The sequence below is a fragment of the Fukomys damarensis genome, unplaced genomic scaffold, assembly GCF_012274545.1.
Source record: "Fukomys damarensis isolate Sample0158 unplaced genomic scaffold, DMR_v1.0_HiC HiC_scaffold_38, whole genome shotgun sequence".
NCBI classification, from domain to species: domain Eukaryota; kingdom Metazoa; phylum Chordata; class Mammalia; order Rodentia; family Bathyergidae; genus Fukomys; species Fukomys damarensis.
Window position 1 is genome coordinate 44,781,596 of NW_022900950.1, and position 24,216 is coordinate 44,805,811.

Below are 24,216 nucleotides of genomic sequence, written 5' to 3' on the forward strand. Positions count from 1 at the left end.
TTGGGTGCTTCCTTTTGTAGCACATATACTAAAAGTAACACTTACACTGAGTGTGGTGGCACATGCCTCTAATCCAGTGCTCAGGAGGCTGAGGCAGGAGGATCACCTTGAGGTCAGGGCCAGCCTGGACTACATAGTGAGTTCAAGGCCAGCCTGAACTACACAGTGAGACCCTGTCTCAAGAACACCAAATAAATAAATAAATAGATGTAACACTTGTTATTTTAATTTTTCCAAATTGGAAAATATATATAGCTATTTTAAAAATCAGTATTTTTTGTAACTCACCTAAAGAGAAGCTCAGTTTTATATGTTAATACATAAGTGTATGCACCTGTATGTTTGTATACGTGGATTCTTTTTCAGTGGAGGCTTTAGACTGACACCGATCCGTTTGTATGCCTGTGGTGGCTTGGGTAAGAGCCAGCCTTCTCCTGCCTGCTTGCCTGCCCTCCTTCCTTCCTTCCTTCTGCATATATGTGTGCGTGCACGTGTATTACCACTGAGCTACGCACTCCCATTTCTGGGTGGGATCCTTTCTTGAGTAAAGTAGCCTTCCTTACCCTCCCTACCCCTGAATCTGTGATATCCAGAGATTCTGAGGTTAAGGCTGAACAAGGATGTGCCTCATACACATATTTAGGATGTTGTATGTAGTCCGGGGACCATTTTTCCACTGCTTGTGTCCTGCCTTCTTGGGTAAATGCGGTTTCCTAAGTGTATTTGTAGTTTGGAGTACTGAGGAAAGCAGAGCAAGTGCTGATCTCCTGCTGTCATTTTTCTGAGGTGACAGATACTAAGGGGTGAAGTCAGGGAACAAGCTCAGACAACTCCACTTGCCGGCATGTTAACCATGTTTGTAACTGGCCAGAGGCATGTGACTATTTCACGTGAAGTTTTCTGCATTATAGTCTCTTCCTTTAATTAACATAGATAAAAGTTGTTTTTAACAAATACAGAGTCTGCTGGACTTTTTGAGCTGGATTTAAATCCCAGTTGTGTCACTTAAATTGGTTTGTAGCCTTGGGTAAACCTTGGAGGCTGTTTCACTGGTTTTTCCGCTCCTCTCATACTACACAGCAGTCAGCACAAGTCTTTTGTGACCTCAGAAGGCATGGTGATTTCCCACCAGCAAGCTAGGCCGGCTCCACTATGCGCTCCCTGCCATGATAGGCTATCTCCCCTGGTCTGCTCCACCACAGACTGAAAGTTCTGGCGCTCAGGAAATTCCATGTGATGGGGTACTGAGAAAGGTATTTAAAAAAATCATTTTTCCCCCATTAAGTTTATTGATATAATTTAGGTACACAATGCAGTTACATTTATCACTGGAATCTTGTACCTTTACATAATGCATCTTGGTTCTTATTTTTTCCTCATCCCCTGCCCTCCCTTCACCCCCTCCACCTTACCTATTTGCAAAGACTTTGTTTCCATATTTTAATTTTCTCATATTTTTTCTTTTCCCTTGTTTCCTTTCCCTACACCTTGCACTTCCCCTACTCCTTTAGACCTTTTCTTCCTATTACACAATATCAATATACATTTGGATCCTTATTTACATTGTTAGATTTTCACACCAGACAAACTATTTGGTATTTACATGTGTGTCCTGTTAATTTCACTTGAGTATGTCCTCAATGTGCATCCACTTAGCTATAAATGTCTCTAGTTTCTCATTCTTTATGGCTGAATAGTGCTCCATTTTATATAAAAATAAATCCCACATCGTCTTTATCCAGTCTCCAGCTGATGGGCATTGAGGTTGTTTCCAAGTTTTAGCTATTGCAAACTGTGGTGCTATAAACATGGGTGAGCATATATTCGGATCCCCTCTGTGGCCTCTTGTGTCTCCAGTCACTTCTAATCAAGACGTCTGCCTTATTTTTTTGAATTTTACTTTTTATATAGTATATATTGTTATTTTATACTAATACATTCTCATATTACAAAGGCAATTTAGTGGAAGAATCTTCCTTTTGCTATTTGAATCACGTGAACACAAAAGAACAATACATTTTTTAAAAAAATGTGTGTGGATAACAACAACAAAAGACAAGTTAAAACAACAACCAAAAAAATTGTTCTTTTTTACAGGTGGACATTGAAGTGGACCTAATTGGGTTTTCTTTTTAAAAGCCTCTAAACACGAAAAGCAACTTGAAACCTAAGATGAATAAGAAAATTGTTTATTAAACTCCTGGTCTCCAGCACCATTTTCTATTTTCTGTTGTTTGGATGCAGGCTCTTCTTTGTCTCTTTCTTCTCTTGCTCTTTTCACTGGTCCAGCCGCGCCATTTTCTTTTTTTTCTTTCTTTTTATCTTATTGAGTTTATTTGTACATTTCAGGTATACAGTACAGTTACATTCATTACTGGGATCTTGTACCTTTACATGACAGGTCTTAATTCTCATTTTTTCCCCAAACCCCTGCCCTCCAGCCGTACCATTTTCATCACTTTCTTCATCACTATCAAATTTTGTCTTCTTGCTCTGAAGCTACTTTTCCTTTAGCAGACCCAGGTGGGGTAGCTTTATTTCCTTTTGCTTTGTTTTTTTTTTTTTTTTTTTTTTTTTTTTTTGAGATGGGTCTCACTACATAGTTGAGACTGACCTGGAGCTCACTATGTAGCCCAGGCTGGTTTCAAACTCACTGAGATCCTCCTGCCTCAGCTTCCCAAGTGCTGAGATTACAGGCGTGCACCACCACACCCAGCTTGTTTTCCTTAAATCTACGTCCTTTTGACTTCATTTGTTTAGGGATTCTTGTTGCTCTTCTATGATTTTTTTCAAAGCTTCTTTTTCCACCTCTCCTTCTAGTACTTCCCCATCACTTCTTTGTTCCTTAATTGTAGGCTACCACTGTTTGCATCTTTGGCTTTATCCAGTGCTTCCTTGGCTTTTTCTTTAAATAGAATGACTCCCTCTTTTGATCCTCTGACAAAGTCTATCCATTTTTTTTCACCATGACTTGAGAAAAGGACATGCAAGTCTTCTCTACAGGTCTGATCATCTAAGTCACCTGAGAACTTTAGTGAGCATCCAGTCTTTCTTCACTAACTTCTGTTTTTCTTCTTACTCTTGTTTAGCTCTTAATTTGGCTTCCACTTTATTTTGCTTTCTTCATTTTTCTTTGCAAAATAACCTTCCGAAAAAAGTATTGTCAAGGGTCGGCGATTTAGCTCAGCCTGCTTTGCAAAATGCAAGGACCCGAGTTCAATCCCTGGTACCAAAAAAAAAAGAAAGTATTGGCAAGGCTGTGTCTTTATTCTTCGGACCTGGAGTTTCTACAAATGTCTTAGCAGATTCAGTGCTATTAAACACAGCAAATATTGGTCCCCTGAATGCTTTGTGCAATGTTCTTCTCATCTGGATATTTAGCACTTGACCTTTATCTTCTAGCCATTCTTTGCTATCATTGAGGGTTGCATCCGTTGGGAAGCCTTTCATATAAACAGATCTGGGTTTTACATCATTTTTATACTCATCAGTCACTTCGGGGGGCGGTTGTTTGGAGATCTTCTGAGTTTAGTTTTAATCTTCCCTGATTTCCGTGAGTTCTGCTTTAGATTTGTGCAGTGCTTCCACTATTACATTAAAGTCTGTTGTCGGGCTGTTGAGTCTGCTGAATTTTATCATTGTTTCCAAGGGTACCCAGCCTTCATCCAAATTGATCTGTTCCTTTAAAAACTTGTCCCATGGCAAATTGAAGTCTCCAAATAATATTCAGTTTGATGACAGATTTTGGCCTCCACAGCAGCTAGTTTTTCATTATCACCATTTTCAGGCATTGTGGCTAATCTTTAAGGTCATGGTCCCACACGTGTGCCACAGGTCCACTAACGGAGACCTCCCCACTTCTCAGCACTGCCAGCCTAACTAACATGCTCTACGATGTCTGCCTTATTAATAATTTACTTAAAATTCAAAGTCTAGCAAAAGTTCTCCAACCTTTGTTGGGCCTGTTAAACAGGTGCCCGATGATTTTAAGGAGTGTAGAATCCAGTGGGAATGAGGCATGGGGAAGACTTCCACCGGGATTTCCCTAGATGCGTTGTCCAACCCCATGGTTGCTTGATGAGCTCTTAATTAAAATGTGTTTGTTTTATATAAAACTCATTAGGAGGTTTTTTTTCCTCTCCAAAAATTGTCTTAATTGGAGAACTTAATAAAAAGTATAGGTACAACATGTGTCTACACTTAAAACCTATGCAAAACCAAACAATCGTTGGGATGTTGTTCTTTACCAACAGATACTCAGTTTTATAAAGAAACATTATTTGCAAAGCTTTGTCTTCTTTATCTTCCTGTCCTTAGAAACCTGCCAGGCTAGAAAGAGGGGCCTCTGGAGTATTGTTTGTAGATGAATAGCTTGTAGCACATTTACTAATCCTTTTGGTAGGTACGTAGAATGAACATTCCATAGATTAAGAACCAAAATTGTGGGAGAGCCACGCCTGCTCCCAACCCAGCCGCCATCGCTCAAGTGCGGGGAGGCAGCCTGGGCCCCTATCCACCGCGGGAAGGAGAACCACGACTGCTCCCAACCCAGCCGCCATCGCTCAAGCACCGGGAAGGTAGCCGCGCGGGTGCCCCTGAATCCCCATAAGCTCCCCCCCCCAACTCTCAGTCCTCCTGACTGTGCCAGTCTTTGGACCCACTCTGCAGAGGCAGAGGTGGTCATCAAGGGTATTTTTCTGAGTTCCCAACTTTGAACATCTTTAAAGAAAGGGCGTGGGAAACCTGTAATAGAACGTTGTGGAGTTCAACCATTCAGAAGGTTGGGGAACTCAATCTGGGCCTTGCAGCCCGAGCGAGGTCAGTCAGCGTCATGGGGTTCATCCATCGGCTAACTGAGATCAGGGGTCTTGCATCCTCGCTCTGTCTGAGCCATTAAATGGTAAATACACTATATTGAAATTGTGTTCACTGCAGACATGTTCTGGACTGCTTCTTAATTTCAATTTAATTCAAATGATTTAAGGGTGATAGACTAGTGACTACTACCGGTGGTCAGTGTCCAAGTTGTGCTTGATCTTAATGTGTTGCTGATTGTATCAGTTGGGATAAAGCATTGCGGTTGATTTGATGAGCTGTTTTCTCTGATGTTATGAAGATGAGAATGTCTGTGGGTCATTAGAGACACAGAAGCTAGGGCGCAACTATATCAGGAAGATTTGGGTGATAATCCAGAGATTAAACCAAGGACAGTCCGACAACAAAAATTAAAATGAGAAAACACTTAAGCAAGACACAAGGACAGACTTCCAGTTCACCAATGGCAAACAGTAGGGCAAATGAGGATGAAAAGGCCGATAGTGAACCACCAGGACACCCTGAACTCAAAGCACAGGAAGTAACAAAACAGATCAATCAGGCTCTAGAAAAATTCAAAACAGAAATAATTTCCCAGATAACCATAGAGATAGTGAGCAAAATGGAAGTCGTGATTCGAGACTCTAGAGCAGAAACTGACAGAAAAATAGATGAGCTCAGGACCATGATAGAAGACATGAAGGCCCAGCATAAGAAAGAAATGGAAAAAATAAACGCCCAACATAGGAAAGAAATGGAATCCATAAAACAGATTCAAACAGATATCCAGGAGATTAAACACTCTATTGAAAGTGTACGCAACAGAATAAAAGAATGCGAAGATAGGCTCTCAGATATAGAAGATAAGATTGCAGTCAGTGACCATGAAAAGAGAGGTCTCTTAAAAACAGTAAGAGATCATGAGAAATCGATCCAACAACTCCTAGATGATGCAAAGAAGAATAACATAAGACTGATAGGAATACATGAAGTAGCAGGAGAAAATACAAATGACTTAAAAAAGCTGTTTGCAGAATTAATGACAGAAAACTTCCCAAACAGAGGGGAAGAATTTGACATTCAGATAACTGAGGCATATAGGACCCCAACTAGCTACAATCAAAAAAAATCTACACCTAGACATATAATAATCAAGATCCCAGAAACCCAACAGAAGAACAAAATACTACAAGCAGTAAGAGAAAAGAAACAAATCACATACAAAGGAAAGCCCATCAGAATCACAGCAGACTTTTCAACACAAACCCTTGGGGCAAGGAGAGCCTGGAATGAGATATTTCAAGTACTAAAAGAGAACAACCTCCAACCTAGACTGATGTATCCAGCAAAACTCTCTTTCAAAATGGATGGGGAAATAAGACACTTCCACGACAAAGAACACCTGAGAAACTACATGAATACCAAACCAGCACTACAAGCAATTCTAAACAAGATCCTAGAAAAAGACAATGAAGGCAACAACACCATGAGGCCCAACAGAGCAAATCAAAAAGGCAAGGCAAGAAATTAAAAGGAGAAGGTGAAAAAGTAAAAAGAGTCAACAAAATGCCAATAACATGTCAATAATAAGTCAGTACGTATCAGTTGTAACCAGCAATGTCAATGGCCTCAACTCACCAATCAAGATAAGCAGACTGGCAAAATGGAATAAGAAGCAAAATCCAATAATATGTTGTATACAAGAAACAAACCTAGTGCAAAAAGAAGCCCATAGACTGAAAGTGAAAAGATAGAAAACAATTCTCCATGTGACAGGAGCCCAGGAAAAAACAGGGGTAACAATCTTATTTGCAGACAAAGTAAATTTCATACCAAAACTGATTCTAGTGTTATCAATGTAGGACGGTACTGTATTATACCTCTATGAATGTAAAATATCTAGTACCTGCTTTATGATACATAGTAGGGACTGTGCTTTATCAGAGCTACATTTAATGATATTATTCTAGAATGTTCTCTTTCCAGATAATGATTAAGATGCTAATAAAATAAAAATGGTCTCAGGCACCATAGCAGCAACAGAACTTTGCTGTTTTCTGCATATTATTCTTTTCTTTGTTTTTTTGTTTTGTTTTGTTTTTAATGGAATGTACTGAATGTCTATAATTTTGTTCAGATGACTGCAGAACCTGGAAAAGCTGTTGCTGCTATCGATGTATAACATACTATTATTAGTCTTTTTATATAAATATAAATATATATATATACATATGTATAAATTGAATTTTGGGAAACTTTAATGGTGCTGCCAATTTTGGAAAAAGTCATCCCAATTTACTGTGTTGAGTTGGCATTGTACAGAAATGGACAGCCATATTGGTCTAGAAATGTTAATTTATTTTTATTTTTATTTTTTTTCATGTGTACAAGGGTAACACATCATACTAAATATGTAAGGTCATATCTACATGGGTGTGATTACAGAAACTAATAAAGTATTCTCTAATGAAAAAAAGAATAAGTAAGACTATAAGAGCAAGAAGCAATTTAAATATGTTTGGGGACCATTTTCATCTCCAGAATTAAGGATTATTTTAATGTTACATCATTGCCTTTTCTCTTTTACTTTTCTTTTTAGTTTTATTTTAGGGTTCCCTATTTTTAATGTTCATACAGAGATTTCTTTAACTGAAATACTGAATAGTTTCTCTGGTGTGAAAAACTACAATAGTACACAGGATCCTAATGAGATAATTAATAATGTGAAATAGGAAGTAAAGGGCTAAAAGTGCAGGGAAAGTGGGAAGGGTGGGGGAAAGGTAATAAAGGAGAGGAAAAAAATATGAGAAATTGAAAAAATGGAAATAAAGTGTTTGTAAATGGGGAGGGGAGGGAGGGGATGAAGGGAGGGCAGGGACAAGGGGAAAAAATGAGAATCAAGACCTATTATGTAAAGGTACAGAATCCCAATGATGAATGTAACTGTATTGTATAGCTAGATTGTACCAATAAACTCAATAAAAAAAAAACAAAAAAACTAGCCGGGTGTGGTGGCGCACGCTTGTAATCCCAGCACTCGGGAGGCTGAGGCAGGAGGATCACTGTAAGTTCGAGACCAGCCTGGGCTACATAGTGAGTTCCAGGTCAGTCTCAACTACATAGTGAGACCCTGTCTCAAAAAACAAAACAAAACAAAAAAACCAAAACAAACAAACAAAAAAAACCAAAATTGTGGCTTGGTTTTGGTAAGTTATAGCTAGAGCTAGGACCAAGACATGCTAAGTTCAACAGACTAGATGGTTGACAGTTATGTCTTAGTATAAGAAGGCAATTTCTACTTACTAAGATAGTATGTGAAAATGAATGTACTTAAATGTTCTGAATTATTTGTTCATCCTTGGTCCCTTTTCAATTAAATCAGTATTTAGTTAATACCAACTACAGTCAAGTTGCTGTTTTCATCTCCTTTGTGCTGTTACAAACTTGTATTTTATTTTGATTTTAAAATTATTTTTAAAAAATTGATAAAGCATGTGTATTGTACACAAAATTGTACCATGAAAATGATTATTTTTCCTTATATGCCAGCCACCTGACCCCTTCAGTTTCCCATTCCTTCCCAAGTTTGGTACTGGCTTCTTATACACTGTCTCTGAGATGATCCACTTACGCGACAGTCTCTCATTTCACGCAGGAACATACTGTGATGGATCCCTTCTGGTGGCCCTCTCAACAATCTGTGCCTCATTGTGTTCATGCCTTGTGTAATTGTTTTCCAAACTGACCACTTGACCATGGGCCTGCCTCTGACCAGTGGGACTTTGGAGAACTGCTGGCCTGTTGAGCCTTGTTCTCTGGAAATGCTTGTTGTTGTGGCAGTCCCTTGCAGAACCTGAGATCTCCATCTAGTTGTACGGAAAAGCTACATGGAAGAAGAAAGAGGTACTACGTACAGCCTCCACTCAGCCTCCCTCTGGGAGCTAGCATCAGTTTGACAGCCATGTGGTAAAGGATCTATCTTCTGCAAGGTGGACCCTCCTGTCTTTACGGGCTGCCCTAGATAATGCCATGTGGAGCAGAGATGATCTTTCCCTGCTAAGCCTTGTCCAAATTGAAAAACTGAGCAGTCCTTAAAAGCCACTAAACTCAATTAGTCACATAGAAACAGATAACTGAAATATATACTATATACTGTATATTCTGTGCCTTGCTTTTTTCACTGAACAGTGTATTAGATAGCAGTCTATTTCAGAATGTACAGTGCTGTCTTATTCAGTTTAAGATCTGGGTAGTATTCCATTGTACAATAAGTTAATTAACTAGATTTACTGATAGAAATTTGTTGTTTCCAATCTTTTGTGGCATTTAATGTCTGTGCTCTATACTTCTTCATGCTCACATATGTACATTTATTGGTAAAATTCTTAGAAGTAGAAGCTGGGTTCAACTGTGAATTGTTATTTTCCAAGGTATAACATTGTCCTCTAGAAGGGCTCCACTCCCATCAGGCACTTCGTTTGTTTGTTTGTTTGGTGCCGGGGATCAAACTTGGGGCTTAGCACTTGCGAAGCAGGGAGCAGAACCACTGAGCTAAATCCCTGGCCCCCATGGCACTTCTTTTTTGATGAACCTTCTTCCTTTTTCTGTTAGCCTTCTTCATATGACTAGGTGGAGATCTGACAGCTGGTGGCTCCTAGGGTCTGCAAGAAAGTGCCATAATAACAATATGTACTAGCACTTAATGTATGCTATCTGAAGAAAATCTCCCATTAGCTTATTTATCTTTATCAATTATATCAGTCTTCTATTTTATAACTTTCAGATATCTTATTTTTGTTTTGTTTGTCATTTTGGGTCTTTCTCACTCAGAGATTAGTGTAGACATTCTCCTATGTTTTCTTCTAGTATTCTTTTTTTTGGTACCTGGGATCGAACTTGAGTCCTTGCACTTGCAAGGCAGGCAGCGGAACCACTGAGCTAAATCCCTGGCCCTGTTCTAGTATTCTTATTATTTCATTTTTTTATATTTTTACTTTTGTTCTGTTCAAAATATCTTGATGTATAGGTTCCAAATTTTTATTTTTCCAAATATGTTTCTGAGGTGGCCAGTAAGTTGTTAATATTAATCATTCCACATTAATATTATGTCCATGTTATCTTTACTGTGTGTATGTTAGAAATCTCAGTATATTTATTGAATTCAAGAAACTCATTTGAATTGCTGCCCCATAGATTATTTATTTATTTATTTTTGATTTGTTTGTTTATGTATTTATTTATTGATTATTTGAGACAGGGTCTCACTATGTAGTTGAGAGTGACCTGGAAAAAAAAATTTTTTTTTTGTTTTTTTGAGACAGGGTCTCACTATGCCCATAGATTATTTAATTGCTCCTTTTTTCTCTGCTGTGATAAGAAATGTTATACTGAATATTTTAAAAAATAACTCTATAATTAATAATCCCAACCTTGCTTAGGGTTTTCCTGGTAGAGCTATAAATGAGTATTTATAGTTTCCATTTTAAAAGTTATTTAAACTTTTTTTCTTGTTAAGCTGCTCAAAAGCCAGAGTTGGAAAGATCATTTTATGTGCAAGAATATGGATAAGATCAATCCACGTAACTGAGATTTATCTGATGATAAAAGAATAGAAAGAAACATGCTTTTGTATCATGTGGTTTATATAAAGCCCTGTTCCTGTGTGTCTGAAGCAGGTAACGGTAGTGGCATGGCGTCTTTCTGGTGCACTGTGCATCATTGTCTGCCTCTGTCTTAAGCTGGCCCTGCTATGTTCAGTGCATAAAGCCACACTGTGTGTGTTCTCCTTTTGTCCTTCAAAAACCTCTCCTATCTACTGGAGAGAAACACATTTCACTAAGGTAGTCAGACTTCTAGTTTCAGAATCGCAGAATGTCAGAGCCAAGAGGAACCCCCCATGGCCTATGCATTTTTTAAATGAGGTTTTTAATTTTCTCGTTCTATACAGTATTTTAATGTTCTTGCACTCTCAGGTTATTTCGACACCAGTGGTGGTGTTTTCCATGTTCTTAGTGGCAGGCATGTGAGGATATGTTGTCGAAAATACCTAGTTTAAGGGTAAAAAAATGTTATTTCTTTCTTTCCTTCTTTTTTAGATCTTATCTAAGCTTTCTTTGCCTGCTCACTCTTGGAAACGAGCAATGAAGCAGAGTTTTGCCTTTGACAATGTCGGCTATGAAGGGGGTGCGGACAACATGTGCTCTTCTCCGATGATAACCAGCACCATTGGCATTTTGGGCATGACTTGCCAGTCTTGTGTCAAGTCCATCGAGGGCAGGCTTTCTAGTTTGAAGGGCATCGTGAGCATTAAAGTTTCCTTAGAACAAGGCAATGCAACTGTGAAATATTTGCCATCAGTCATTAGCCTGCAACAAGTTTGCCACCAAATTGGGGACATGGGCTTTGAGGCCACCATGGCAGAGGGAAGAGCTTCCTCCTGGCCTTCCAGGTCTTTACCAGCCCAAGAGGCAATAGTCAAGCTGCGGGTGGAAGGCATGACCTGCCAGTCTTGTGCCAGCTCCATTGAAGGCAAGATGCGGAAACTACATGGAGTAGTGAGAATCAAAGTTTCACTCAGCAACCAAGAGGCAGTTATCACTTACCAGCCTTACCTTATTCAACCCGAAGACCTCAGGGACCATGTCAACGACATGGGGTTTGAAGCTGCCATCAAGAACAAAGTGGCTCCCTTAAGTCTGGGACCAATTGATATCGGCCGGTTACAGAGTGCTAGCCCAAAGAGACCATCAGCTTTTGCTAACCAGAATCTCAACAACTCTGAGACCCTGGGGCACCAAGGAAGCCGCATGGCCACCCTGGAACTGGGAATAGATGGAATGCACTGTCAGTCTTGTGTCTTGAATATTGAAGGAAATATAGGCCAGCTCCCGGGGGTTCAACGTATTCAAGTATCCTTGGAGAACAAAACTGCCCAAGTACAGTATGATCCTTCTTGTGTCACACCTGTGTCCCTACAGAGAGCCATTGAGGCACTTCCACCTGGGAACTTCAAAGTTTCTCTTCCTGACGGAGCAGGAGGGAGTGGAGCAGGGGACAGATCTCTCAGTTATCATTCCCTGGGCTCTCCTGAGAGAAGCCTGGTGCAGGACCCGTGCAGCTCTGTAGTGCTGAGTGTCACTGGCATGACCTGTGCGTCCTGTGTGCAGTCCATCGAAGGCGTGCTCGCCCAGAGAGAAGGGGTACAGAGAATCTCTGTCTCTTTGGCTGAAGGAACTGCAACAGTTCTTTATGATCCCTCTGTAATTAGGCCTGAAGAACTCCGAGCTGCTGTAGAAGATATGGGATTTGAGGCGTCATTGATTCCTGGTATGTATTTGATACATGTTCGAAGCATGTCCCAGGTCATGTCTTGGTGTCTTACAACAGAGTACCTGAGTGGTTGGATACATGAGCTCTGCTCCCTGCCTCACATGTTCACAGTTAACAACATTCTATAACCTTTCGTCACTTGTGAAAATTATCAGGACAGAGGAATGGAATTTACAAGAATTGACTCTCATGTACCTGGCACTTAAGTGCTCAACTCTTTGAGTTTGGGCCTCTTTTCTGAAGAGAATTCTGACCCTATGAATGATTGCTGCGACCAAAGGAACTGTTACTATTAAGCTGTAGAGGAACTTGGAGGGAGCCAAACAAGACAGAAGGCTGGTTCTGGGCTCAGGAAGTCAGGAGGGTAGAGGTTGGAGCTAGCAAGAGCAGATTCACAACCCCTGTGTGATGGGGGCTGGCTCTGGAAGAGGCCAAGCCTGGCGTAACCCCTCCCAGATGCTAGAGGACCTTGTGGGCTGGAGATGGAGATATTAGTATAGGAGCCCAGGTAAGGCAGAGATCCCAGAAGGGAAGGAAGCTGGGGGAGGGTGGAGCACACAGGAGCAAGAACCTCCCAGACAGCCGCTGGAGGAGAGGGTGGCCTCATGCAGGTAATTTGAGGTGCACATAGGTGAAGGTGTAAAGGGTCTGTCAGGGTTAGCTGAGGAAATTGGAGGCCTCAGCAGCTGCTTTAGGACATGGGGAAGGTGGGAGCTTAGCCTGCACCATGGTGAGGGCAAGGAAACCTCTAGTAGTTTAAGTCAAGGAAGGGTAGAGAAGGACTAAGAAAGGGAAAGGTAGAAATGTTCCAGAGACAGGCTAAAGATAAGGAGAGAAGAGAATGTTTTGAGATGAGGTCTTGCTGTAGTATCCAGGCTGGTCTGAAACTCTTAGACTCACATAACCCTCTGCCTCAGCCGCCTGAGTGGCTGGGAATACTGAGACAGAAGTACTTGCAGGCACATTTGGTGAGGGGCAGCTCTATGTGTGGTAATGTTTTATCCATTTAGAATCCCAATACAGCCTTGTGTGTCTTGTGAATCTGCAGAATAAACTAGAAGGTGGTGGCCGCAGAGCCTGAGGCTGGAGTCACTGCTGTAGGTTGGAGGCATCCAGCTCAGAAAGAGGTGCTTGTGGTGCCCATGGTCCAAGCCCCGGGCAGCACCCAGGGCTAAGGAGTTGGTTTCCTACTCTGTCTCCTCAGACCACCAAGATAAGAGTTTGTGTCCTTGAAGTTTGTTGTATTGTGATACTTTCCTAGGTCCCTTTACATACCACACCCACCACTGAAGGGACTAAATCATGAGTGGCTTGGCCACATTCTTTTTCCTTTGGACCAAGTTTTAGGAAGGACCACTCCGTGAAAGGAATAAAAACAAAAGTCAATATAAAAACAGAATAGAACAGTAAATCCTTTACTCAGAAGGTGAGAAATATAGTTTGTGGTCACCATCTGCTGTTTTTATTAGGTTGAAGTCTTTAAAAGTACAGTTGGGAAGCCGGGTGTGGTTGCGCACACCTTTAATCCCAGCACTGGGGAGGCTGAGGCAGGAGGATCGCTGTGAGTTCCAGACCAGCCTGGGCTACATAGTGAGTTCCAGGTCAGTCTCAACTATATAGTAAGACCCTGTCTCAACCCCCCCCAAAAAGTACAGTTAGGTTATTGGCAATAAAAGAAATAAGGATTTAACTATATGAGCATTAAATATATATACTTACACTAAAAAATTAAGTATACTTATATACACTAGCAACTTATTTGTGTTTACCTGAAATTAAAATTTAATTGGACATTCCTGTATTTTAGCTGGCAAATTTAATCAAGGACAAACCGTTATTATGCTGGTGAGAAGCATTTATAGCCACTTAAATGGTAAAATATATTAGTTATATTTGATACATCCCTAGGGATTGATTAGGAGTTCCTGGGGGGTAGTGTTCCGATCTGTGTGACTTGTGTTTCCTTGGACTCACGAGAGCCCAGCATATCATAGGCATTTGGGAAGGAAAGGAGAGAAATGGGCCGTGACAAGCATGGGGCAGCTCTGTGGAGTGATTTACTTCAGGGAACTAATCACAGAGGTGCTAAAGAGCTGGAAGCCAACTGGGCCACTGGGGTTGGGGGAGATGAACCTCAGAGGAGAGGGCATCAGGGAAGGGGCTGCGACTGACAGCCACACTCCTCCAGGGAGGGGATGTCGTATAAGCCACATAAGCAAAGCATCGCAGTGAGATTCATTCAGAAAAAAAAAAACTTAAAGTCATGGGCTACTACATAGGTCACTGCCAGTCTTTCTGTCTTCTGCAGCTTCAGCTTTAGAAAATGACAGTCCTTCATTAAATGATATAGTTAGCTTTTCTACATGCTTTTAAAGGTACGTACTTTGAGTTTATCAAAACTGTGGGTTTCTGGAGCAGTGAAAATATCCTGTATATTGACCTTAATGCTAGTGTGTATTTATGCAGTAGGCAGAATGAGGGCCCCAAGTATTTACAGCTTAATTCCTGGAACCTGTGAATAAATCACCTTACCTAGCAAAAGGGACTTTACACAGGGACTGCTCAAAAAATACAGTGTAAATGTTTAAATTTTTAAAAAGTATTGCCGTAAAAGACACATTGCCATTAACCTCCCTCATCTTGACCACTCTTGCACTGTTCTTGCCACTTCTTAGAGCAGTTCTAGAAGTTCTCCTTCATGTCTTTATGAGGGATAGGAAATACAATGAATGCTGCTGCCAAATGCCTTCCAGTAATCATTGTGGCATGTCCTCACCACTTATTCACTGGATCTGACACCATGAGACATCTGGATCTTCCCCAGAGTTAAAATCACCATGAAAGGTAAATGTTTCAAATCAGTGCAGGATATTGAGGAGGCCACGACTAAAGACACTCATGAAGGACTTCCAGAGCTGCCTCAGAAATGTCAAGAACGTGGGATAAGTGTGTCCTGAGCAAGGGGGCAGTATTCTGATGGGGTTAGCAGCAGCGTGTCTTTTACTGTAATAAATTTTAAATATATAAACATTCATCATACCATATTAGATAAGATGAAAGGAGTGAGTGAAACTTGAGACAGAGAGATGCTGAATTAACCGAGTCGAATCCCATCAGTCTTTAAAAGTGGAGAACCTTTCCTGGCTGAGTTAGTGAAGCACGATAGCTAAAGAGAGACTGAGGGTTGTTAATTTTGAAGATGGGGTAATGAAACCATGAACCTGGGAATGCAGGTGGCCTTTAGGTGCTGGAAAAGGCAAACATATTTTCCCCCAGTGCCTCCTAAAAGGACAGCATTGCTGACACCTTGATTTTCAGCCTGATGGAAAGTCATGTGACATTTAAACTATTGGATTATAAGATGATACAATGTGGTCTTTAAGTTGCTAACTTTGTGACCTGTTATAATAGCAGTAGGAAACGAATTGAACATATAATTCAACTAAATTGAACAAGTTTCACAGGGAGATTCTTTGGGTTTGTGCATCTTATTCTAAGTAAATTATACCTTTAAAAAAAAAAGTGTGGTATTGGCACAAAGGTAGACAAAAAAAGGATCAGTGGACACAATGGAAAACCCAGAAACAGGTCCATGCCTATGTGATCTACTATATGGTAAAGGTACCTTTGGAATTCGGTAATGAAAAGATGGTCTTTTCAGTCTGTGGAACTGGATCGTAATTAGAAAGAAATTAACCTTGACTCTTAATTTGTACTGTATACAAAGAGTAATTGAAATGGATGTGGAAGTTATTTAAAACAATAGAGCTTGAAGAAAATGTTATGAATATTTTTGTAATGTTGAGGTAGACATCTAAGCAGGCACAAAATAAACTTTTTTTTCTTTTTAAAGACTAGGCATGTAGTTCAGTGTGAAGGCCCTAGGTTTAATCCCCAGAACTACCAAAAAAAAAAAAAAAAAAAAAAAAAAAAAAAAAAAAAAAAAAAAAAAAAAAAAAAAAAAAAAAAAAAAAAAAAAAAAAAAAAAAAAAAAAAAAAAAAAAAAAAAAAAAAAAAAAAAAAAAAAAAGCACAAAAAGTACTACCTTTAAAAAAAAAAAAAAGAATTGAAGCATTCTGTTTCATTAACATGAAGGACTTTTTTTACTGAAGGAAACCATTAGAAGGGTAAAAACAAATCACAGGCTGGGAAGAGGTATTTGCAGTGTATATAACTGACAAAGGCTTTCATATCTGGGGTTTGTAGATAACTTACACAAACAGTAAGAAAAAAGGCAACAACTCTATAAAAGTCTGATTCTCATGGGAAGAGAGCCAGACTTCTGCTACCAAGAATGAGGTAGTGGTCAAAGACAGACCCTGGAGTTAAACAGACCTATTTAAATCTTGCTGCATGTCTCCATGAAACATGTTCATTTCTTAGAATTCATTTCTTTATCCATAGTGAGGATAATAGCATTTACCCTATAGGGCCATTTTAAGGACTAAAGGAGACCATGTAAGGTGCTTAGCAGAATGCCCATTGAGTTACTATTATTACTATCATCATCATGTTCTTTGAGCTTTTGCCTACCCAGAGTGATCATCCTTAAAGCATTGACCTGTTTTTGTGTTCCTCTAATTATGTGCCTCTCTGTCTCTGATTGTGGGGAGACAGGCACAGAGATAGAAATAGCAACTCCCATGTTGCCTCTGTAGGAACTTTTACTCTGAATATTGTCAGGCTTGACCTTGTTGCTCTGCAAAACAAAATACAGTTTGGTTTTATAATTTGAATTATTTCTAATATTTTATTCTAGAAAACTGTTCTACCAGCCATGTTGAAAGCCTCAGTGCTGGAAATGCCATGCTGCAAACTCTAGGTGACCCACCGGTGTCCGTGCAAGAAGTGACTCCACAAGCCAGGGGGCCCCTTAGAAACCACAGCCCTGGCTACTCATCGGACACCCCCCAATCCATTGGAACAGTAGCACCGCAAAGGTGCTTTTTACAGATCAAAGGCATGACCTGCGCATCCTGTGTGTCTCACATAGAAAGAAATCTCCAGAAAGAAGCTGGTAAGAGATCTGCATCCCTGTTGAATTTGGGAATGCCATGTATAGACTGGGTGTTCTCCCTTCAGAACCACCCTTGACTGCATTCATCAGTAGCCATGGCAAATCTGGTAGCAAGTTCATGATAGAACAATATAGACATTTGTCTAATGTTTTTGTGCAATTGACATTGTTCTCTCTAAGGAGTATTTAGTTTGAGAGAAAGTATGTCTCTGTGTAAGTTAGCCATGGAAAATCCAATTTAAAGGTCATGTTATAATTTATGGCTTGACTTATTAGCTTTTCACAGTATTATTCAGTCCCGTCAACTCCTTTCTATAAAATGAATAAATAATATGCATTTTGTGTAGAAGTTCCAATTTGACATATTCTGTCCTGTTGTTCCTGTAACCAGTTTTGTGGAAATGGCAAAGTTTTGTCCTTCAAATTACATTTCCAATTCTTTCTCTTTGTCTTTCACTCTCACTTTTCCTCTTTTTTTGTGTGTGTGTGTGGTACTGGGGATTAAATTCAGGCCTAGCACACGTTAGGCAAGTGATCTACCACTGAGCTACCTCCCAGCCTCCAATACTGTCTCTTAAATCTGAAAGCATACAAGAAAATCCTACCCTTTTTTTTAGTACTGAGGATTGAACCCAGGGCCTCACAACATGCCAGGCAAGCACTCCCACTAATCTATATCCTCAGCCCTTTTTAAAATTTTATTTTGAGACAAGGTATTGCTAAGCTCCCTGGGGCAGATCTTGAACTTGTGATCCTCCTGCCTAACCCCAAGTAGCTGGGATTACAAGTTTACCTGGCCTGTCCTCCTTTTTTGGTTTGGAAGTAGTTTAACCATGACTTTACCTAATGTAGCAGAGATCATTTCCTTCTCTTAGCACCCCAGTGGCTCCATGTGTTTTTGTGCTCTGACTCCCTGTCCCTCAGCATCCACTCTAAATAAAGAAGACCTGTTTATCCAACCTCTCTTAGTATGCCTTAAGACTACCTGGATTCTAGAATGACTTCTTAAATTGAGGTGCTACAGGAGTTCCTTTGTTATCCATGGGCTGTCTGTTCATAAGATTAACTTATACTTTTATAATGCTTTTCTTTACCTATCTGAATCCCTCATTTTCATCCCTCACACTCTTTTTGTTGTTGTTGTTTGTTTGTTTTGTTTGTTTTTTTTTTTTTGTACCAGGGATCAAACTTGGGTCCTTGCGCTTGTGAGACAGGCGGCAGAACTGCTGAGCTAAATCCCCGGCCCTCATCCCTTACACTTTGTAAAGCACATCATTGCTTTCATTTACTTGAATGTCGTCCTTTCCCCATCTCCCTGTAAACTAACATGCTAGTGTTAGCAAGATAGTCTGGGATTTCTTTTTCATTGCTGAAAGTCACTAGAAACTGAAAAGTAGTAAGACCAGTTTTGAAAGTTTTTTCCTTGTGTGACACTGACTAGAGAAACAAAGCGTATCTTTTTTTCAACATTAGTTGGTAGCTGCAGACTACCTCCTTTGCTTTGATGTGCATGTGACCATGCAGTCTTTGAAAGCCTCTCAGTGTGGTCCATGGGCCACCTGTATCTGCATTGCTGGGAGCTGAGTAGACATATGGAATTTCAGACTCACTGAGTTAGAATCTCTGTTTTAACAAGGTCCTCAGATGACTCATGTACCCATTATTGTTTGACAAGGATATTTTTTAAAAAATAGTGGTACTCGCCAGGGATTTAGCTCAGCAGTTCGGTGGCCTGCCTTGCAAGCACAAGGACCCGAGTTCAATCCCTGGTACAAAAAAAAAATAGTGGTACTCAAACTTGACCATACATTAGAATCAACTAGAGAGCTTTTATAAAAGAGCAACACATCCACCCTAAGAGATTCTGACTGCTTGGTCTGGGCTAGGGGCCAGGCGCTGAGGTTGCCAGAGCTCTCCAAATGGTCATCGTATGCTACCAAGTTGGAGAAACACTGCTTTAGAGGCTTTAGGGGATACATTTTTCTTTGTTAGACTGTGTTGACTGTGTCATTGCAGATACCTTGCCCAGAGTGTCCTGACTGTAACCTGTTGTTTCCAGGTATTCTCTCCATCCTTGTTGCCTTGATGTCAGGAAAGGCAGAAGTCAAGTATAATCCAGAGGTCATCCAGCCACCTAAGATCGCTCAGCTTATCCAGAACCTGGGCTTTGAGGCAGCAATCATGGAGGACAATGTGGGCTCAGATGGCGATATTGAACTGGTTGTAAGTACAGTGGCAGCCTTACGGGGTGCAGGCTTCATATGGTTTGCAGATGAGTTTCTGACAGCAGTCACTCTTGTGACCAGTAAGTGTCTTCCATCTTGGACATACCCTGTTTGTCAGTAGGTTATTGTGTGTGTCTCTCCTACCCTAGCCAATAACAGTGACCTGTTCATTTTGTAAAGGAAAGTCTGTTCTATAGAAAAGAGGAGGCGATCTCAGCAAGGATGCTCAGGGTATAAGGAGGAAGAGGTGGTGAGGTGCAGGCGTATGAGAGGGAGAAGTGATACGGGTAATGGCTGCCCTGGGATAGCAGGTTAGGGAAGGTTGAATGTGCACACAGTCTTTCAAGTGTGAAGGGAAGCTCAACTGAATGCATTTATCTCTAGGCAGAGGAGATAAGTCTCTGGGGGTAGTGGGTAACATTCAAAGATAGAGGGTTGGGGTGCAGCTTAGTGGTAGAGCACTTGCCTAGTGGGTGCAAGGCTCTGGGTTCAATGTTCAGCCCTGCAAAAACAACACACAAAGATGCGCAGGGCTTCTTGTAGGCACATGGAGTTCTAAAAGATAATTAAGGACCAAAGTATCCCACAACACTAGGTCCAAGGGGAATGCCTTGGGTGGTGATTGCTCCCACAGTGTTTGCATTGGGAGTCCTTGTGTGTGTCCCCTGGCACAGCTGCATGTTGATAAATCATTGAAAACAACAGGTAATTCTGGTATTGACAAAATGTTCGCTTCAAAAATACTGCTATATAAAGCTCTTTTTATGAAAACGGAAACAAGAGAAACTATACAGGAGCTGAGTAGTGCTGTTTTACTTGCTTAAATGTTTATCCACTGCCACTGGAGCTAAGTAAATGTTTAAAGAAAGTGTCAAGGACACATGTTGCACATTGAGCTCCTGATAAGAGCAGTCTCTATGGAGCAAACCCTTGGCTCAGTGGGGCCTGCGTGTCGAGAGGCAGAGTTAATCCTCACTGGGCTACAGTTCACATCAGGCCTGTGAGGAGGAGGGTCTGCTGCCAGCCTCCAAGTCCACATAACGGTCATCCCATCCCACTCAGGCTACTATGTGGAAAATCTAAATCAAGAGTGTTATTGGAAAATGGTTTTAAAAACTATGATGGATCAAGAGTTATACTGGCATCTCATGACCCTGGACATCTTATATGAACATCTGTGATAATTAGTATTCTAGGAAGTACTGACCACTCATACCAGAAAAATGAGCTGTGTGATTTGTCTAGTCCATATCCCAAGAATGGCACATCACACTTCAAAGGTCTTTTTCTCTCATGTCAGGATGTAGCACATGGTGTGGCAGGAGTGCTGCAGGCTTTGGCTGGTTGTGAATTCTGGCCCTGTTGCTGCAGGGACATTTGCCAATCCGTGATAGACTGTGATGACCTCATGATGCTGGCAGCAGTGGCACGGAGCACACTCTGGAGCCAGCTATCTGGGTACAGGCTCCTGCTGTGGCCCTCACTGGCTGTGTGATTTGAAACAAGTTACTACACCTGTTAGCCGTGTGTTTTTGAGTCCTGCCTCATAGAGTAGGGAGAGTGGTACAGTACTAGGACAGGACTTGACTTGTTGCATGTGTTTCATAATTTTTATCATTACTGCAAAAATAGAAGGAGAGCTTAGGAGAACCATTGAAATATTTGTGAACTTGATAAGATTCTATTATTGCAGCCACCAGCCAGTAGATTAGTTCCTACTTGCCTGATAGTCCTCTCTTTTCCATATTGTTCTTAGGCCTCTTGCTAAGGTTAATGTATTCCAATTACTGACAAGCTCCCTCTCCTTCCCTAATTCCAGATGGTCTATCGTGTCTCTTACTGTTCTTTGTTTTGTTTTTTTTTTGTTGTTGTTGTTGTTTTGGTCCCAGGGATTGAATTCGGGACCTTGCACTTGTGAAGCAGGCAGCAGAGCCACGGAGCTAAACCCCGGCACCTCCTCTTACTATTCTTTCTGAGATCACTAATGCGACTTTCCAAGTGCAGTTCCAGTCACATCATCCCAATGTACATTACCTTGTGGTTTTGCATCATGTGTTGGCTTAGTGACTACATGTAGTTCAGGCTGGCCTTGAACTCTCAGCAGTCCTCCTGTCTCAGCCTCCCGAGTGCTGGGATTACAGGTGTATGCCACCATGCCTGACTCCCCCCAGGTGCTTTTGAAAGGCGCCTGTCAGTCCTGGTCCTGTGGCATTTTGTTCCCCTGTCTTGCAGATCACAGGGATGACCTGCGCTTCCTGTGTTCACAACATAGAGTCCAGGCTCACCAGAACCACTGGCATCACCTATGCCTCTGTGGCCCTTGCCACCAGCAAAGCCCATGTGAAATTTGATCCAGAAATTATTGGTCCACGGGATATTGTCAGAATTATTAAGGTAATTTATTTGTGAAAAATTATATCTGTTTTTTAATAAAACAGTGACAAATAATCATTGAAGAAAATAATAACATATAATTAAGCAGAAGGAAAAAGTAAAAAACGTCACCTAAAATCCACCAACTTTTATTATGGAATAAGGTCATTTTCAAATAATCCATGAAGGTAAGTAAATATCAGATCATCTGAATGAGCATATTAATGAATAGGTAAGAAAGAGATGAGGAGAAAAAGACATTATTATTATTATTATTAGTTTCAGATACTCCCTGAGAAGCATCAGTATTGACAGGATATCTGGTACATAGTGTTACATTGTGTGATTATAATTCTAAAACATTTATGTCCATACCAAGTATCTACAGACTTAGGGAATGTTGGCATTGGACAGAGTGATAACTACATTTTGCCCTCTGCTGGCCCTGCCCTATAGGAAAGTTTAATCTTTTTTGCTGTGGAAAATAAGCTAGAATGTCCATGCAGGCATTACCTCCTGCCCCCTTGCCCAGGTTGTGCACACACCTACCGTTTCCTCTTTTAATATCTGTGTCATATCAGATGAGAAGAGCGTGAACACCAGTGAGGACTGGAGTGCGTTAAAACAATCAACACTAAACAAGATTACTTTGTAACACTTCATGGTAAAGATAAATAAAGCTTAATGAGAATGACTATGAAATTGCTTGGGAAATGAAACATCTTACAGTAGGCTTGATGCCACGTTATCTTTAATTTTCTCTTCATTGTGCATGTGTATTTAAAGAGGGTTATTGTCTGTGTGGCCCAGTAGAGCTTTTTCATGTGGAAATGATACCTTAACGCCAGAGGAAGAAGATACAGCTCCTTCATCAAATGGGGAAAGATCGTCCGAGAAGTTAAGGGCTTTATTCCCTGGGATCCAACTCCCAGGTGCCAAATGGCTCTCAAACCCAGATCTCACAGTTCAAAGCCCAGCAGCCTTTCTATTTCTACTGTACCACTGTGTTGTTCTTAAAGAACAGCAGTGACGTGGTATAAGGCTAAGGAGTCACGATGATGCAGTAAACAGGTAGTCCTTAGGTAGGACCTTCAGATATGGCCTGCTTCCACTCAGCACCCTCTTTTTCCTTATTGAAGAATATTGGAATATTGCTTGGCCTCCATGTTTGTGTCTCTACTGTATCTTTTCCTAATGTAATTAGGTTAGTGTTAGTTGTAAAACCATTTGTTGTACATAGTCTTAGATACTCTTTTTTTTCCACCACAACTTTCAGTTTTGTCTAAAAATCCCAGCCCCAGAGTTTTGGGGTCCTTCTCTTTATCATAGTGACTGACATTTCCTGACTAATGTCAGAGACTAGTAATCAGATCAAGGCGGTTGCTGAAGTTGATGGGGTCATTTGTGAGAAAAGCCCAAGGTTGAGGCCCAGGCTCTGTGGGCCACAGGAGAAGCACGGCTCCCTGATACTGAAGGGGCTGAGAGTAGTTTTGGTGGGAGACATTTAGATCCAGAAGCCTAGAGACCTGTGTTCTGGCTCTAGCTATTCTGAATAGCACTGTGGCTGTAAGCAAAGTATTTAATCTCTCTAACTTTCCCTTTCCATGTGAATGGAAGGAAGCTACCAGACTGTGGAAGATGTGGGATTCCTCAACTCAAAAGTTTTGAATTTATAAATCAGTACTGATTGGCTTTGGGGCCTGGTGAAGTTAGCTTCCCAGAATCCACTGCTTTGCCAGCAGAAGGTCAGGAGTTACCATTTGAAGACACCATTTGTGTCTCCTTACATATGGTGCAGTCTCTCAACATAGACAGTACTGAACCTCTAAACAGGGTTTGTCAGCCAGTGTGAGAGAACCCAGTAGAGTCTCCAGAGGCATTTTGAAATTCACTGTCTAATTTCCAGAGCTGTAAAGTGCTCTGCACCAATGCATGTTTTAACAAATACCTTCCCCTTTGTTCCTCACCCCTCTCTTTTTGATAACAAGGAGATCGGCTTCCATGCTTCTCTGGACCAGAGAAGGCCCAACGCTCATCACTTGGACCACAAGATGGAAATAAAGCAGTATGTAGAACACTAAAACAAACCAAAGACCTGTGTGTCGGTCTGCCTTCCCCACCGAGTCTGTGGCTCGTGTTGTGTGAAGGCTTTTGTGCTTCTGAGTGTCTGCTATCCCTGGGCTCCCAGCTGGATTGGTTGCCTTTATCCTTGGAGCATTAACTCTTTGAAGTAGCACTGTCTGTAGAAGTTTTGCCATGATGGCAGCATTCCAGGTCTGCACTGCACTTCTTTGTATAAGCACTTGGAATGGCAGCTGGTGTAGCTGTGGCCTGAATTTTCAAGTTTCACTTAATTTTCATTAATTTAAACAGCCAGCTTTAATTGGATAGTGCTCAAATTGGGAGAGAAAAAGGGAGGGTCTTTTTTTTCTTAACAGTATTTTCAGACTTTATTTG

General features: G+C 40.9%; 1 protein-coding gene and 1 pseudogene across 3 annotated transcripts in view; one reads left to right on the plus strand and one right to left on the minus strand.

Annotated features, from left to right (window-relative positions):
* Positions 1–24,216, plus strand: part of Atp7b (ATPase copper transporting beta) — a 76,969-nt gene that overhangs the window by 26,993 nt on the left and 25,760 nt on the right. The window contains exons 1-6 of one of the 3 annotated variants that reach the window (XM_010636617.3): positions 1,172–1,253; positions 10,911–12,141; positions 16,904–17,161; positions 19,221–19,384; positions 21,619–21,780; positions 23,748–23,824. In XM_010636617.3, the coding sequence (XP_010634919.1) occupies positions 10,956–12,141; positions 16,904–17,161; positions 19,221–19,384; positions 21,619–21,780; positions 23,748–23,824 (1,847 nt within the window). In that variant the 5' untranslated portion in view covers positions 1,172–1,253; positions 10,911–10,955. Of the gene's footprint in view, positions 1–1,171; positions 1,254–10,910; positions 12,142–16,903; positions 17,162–19,220; positions 19,385–21,618; positions 21,781–23,747; positions 23,825–24,216 lie in introns of those variants that run through there. The other 2 variants (XM_010636616.3, XM_010636618.2) reach the window with 2 other exon arrangements.
* Positions 2,168–3,866, minus strand: LOC104870860 (annotated as a pseudogene).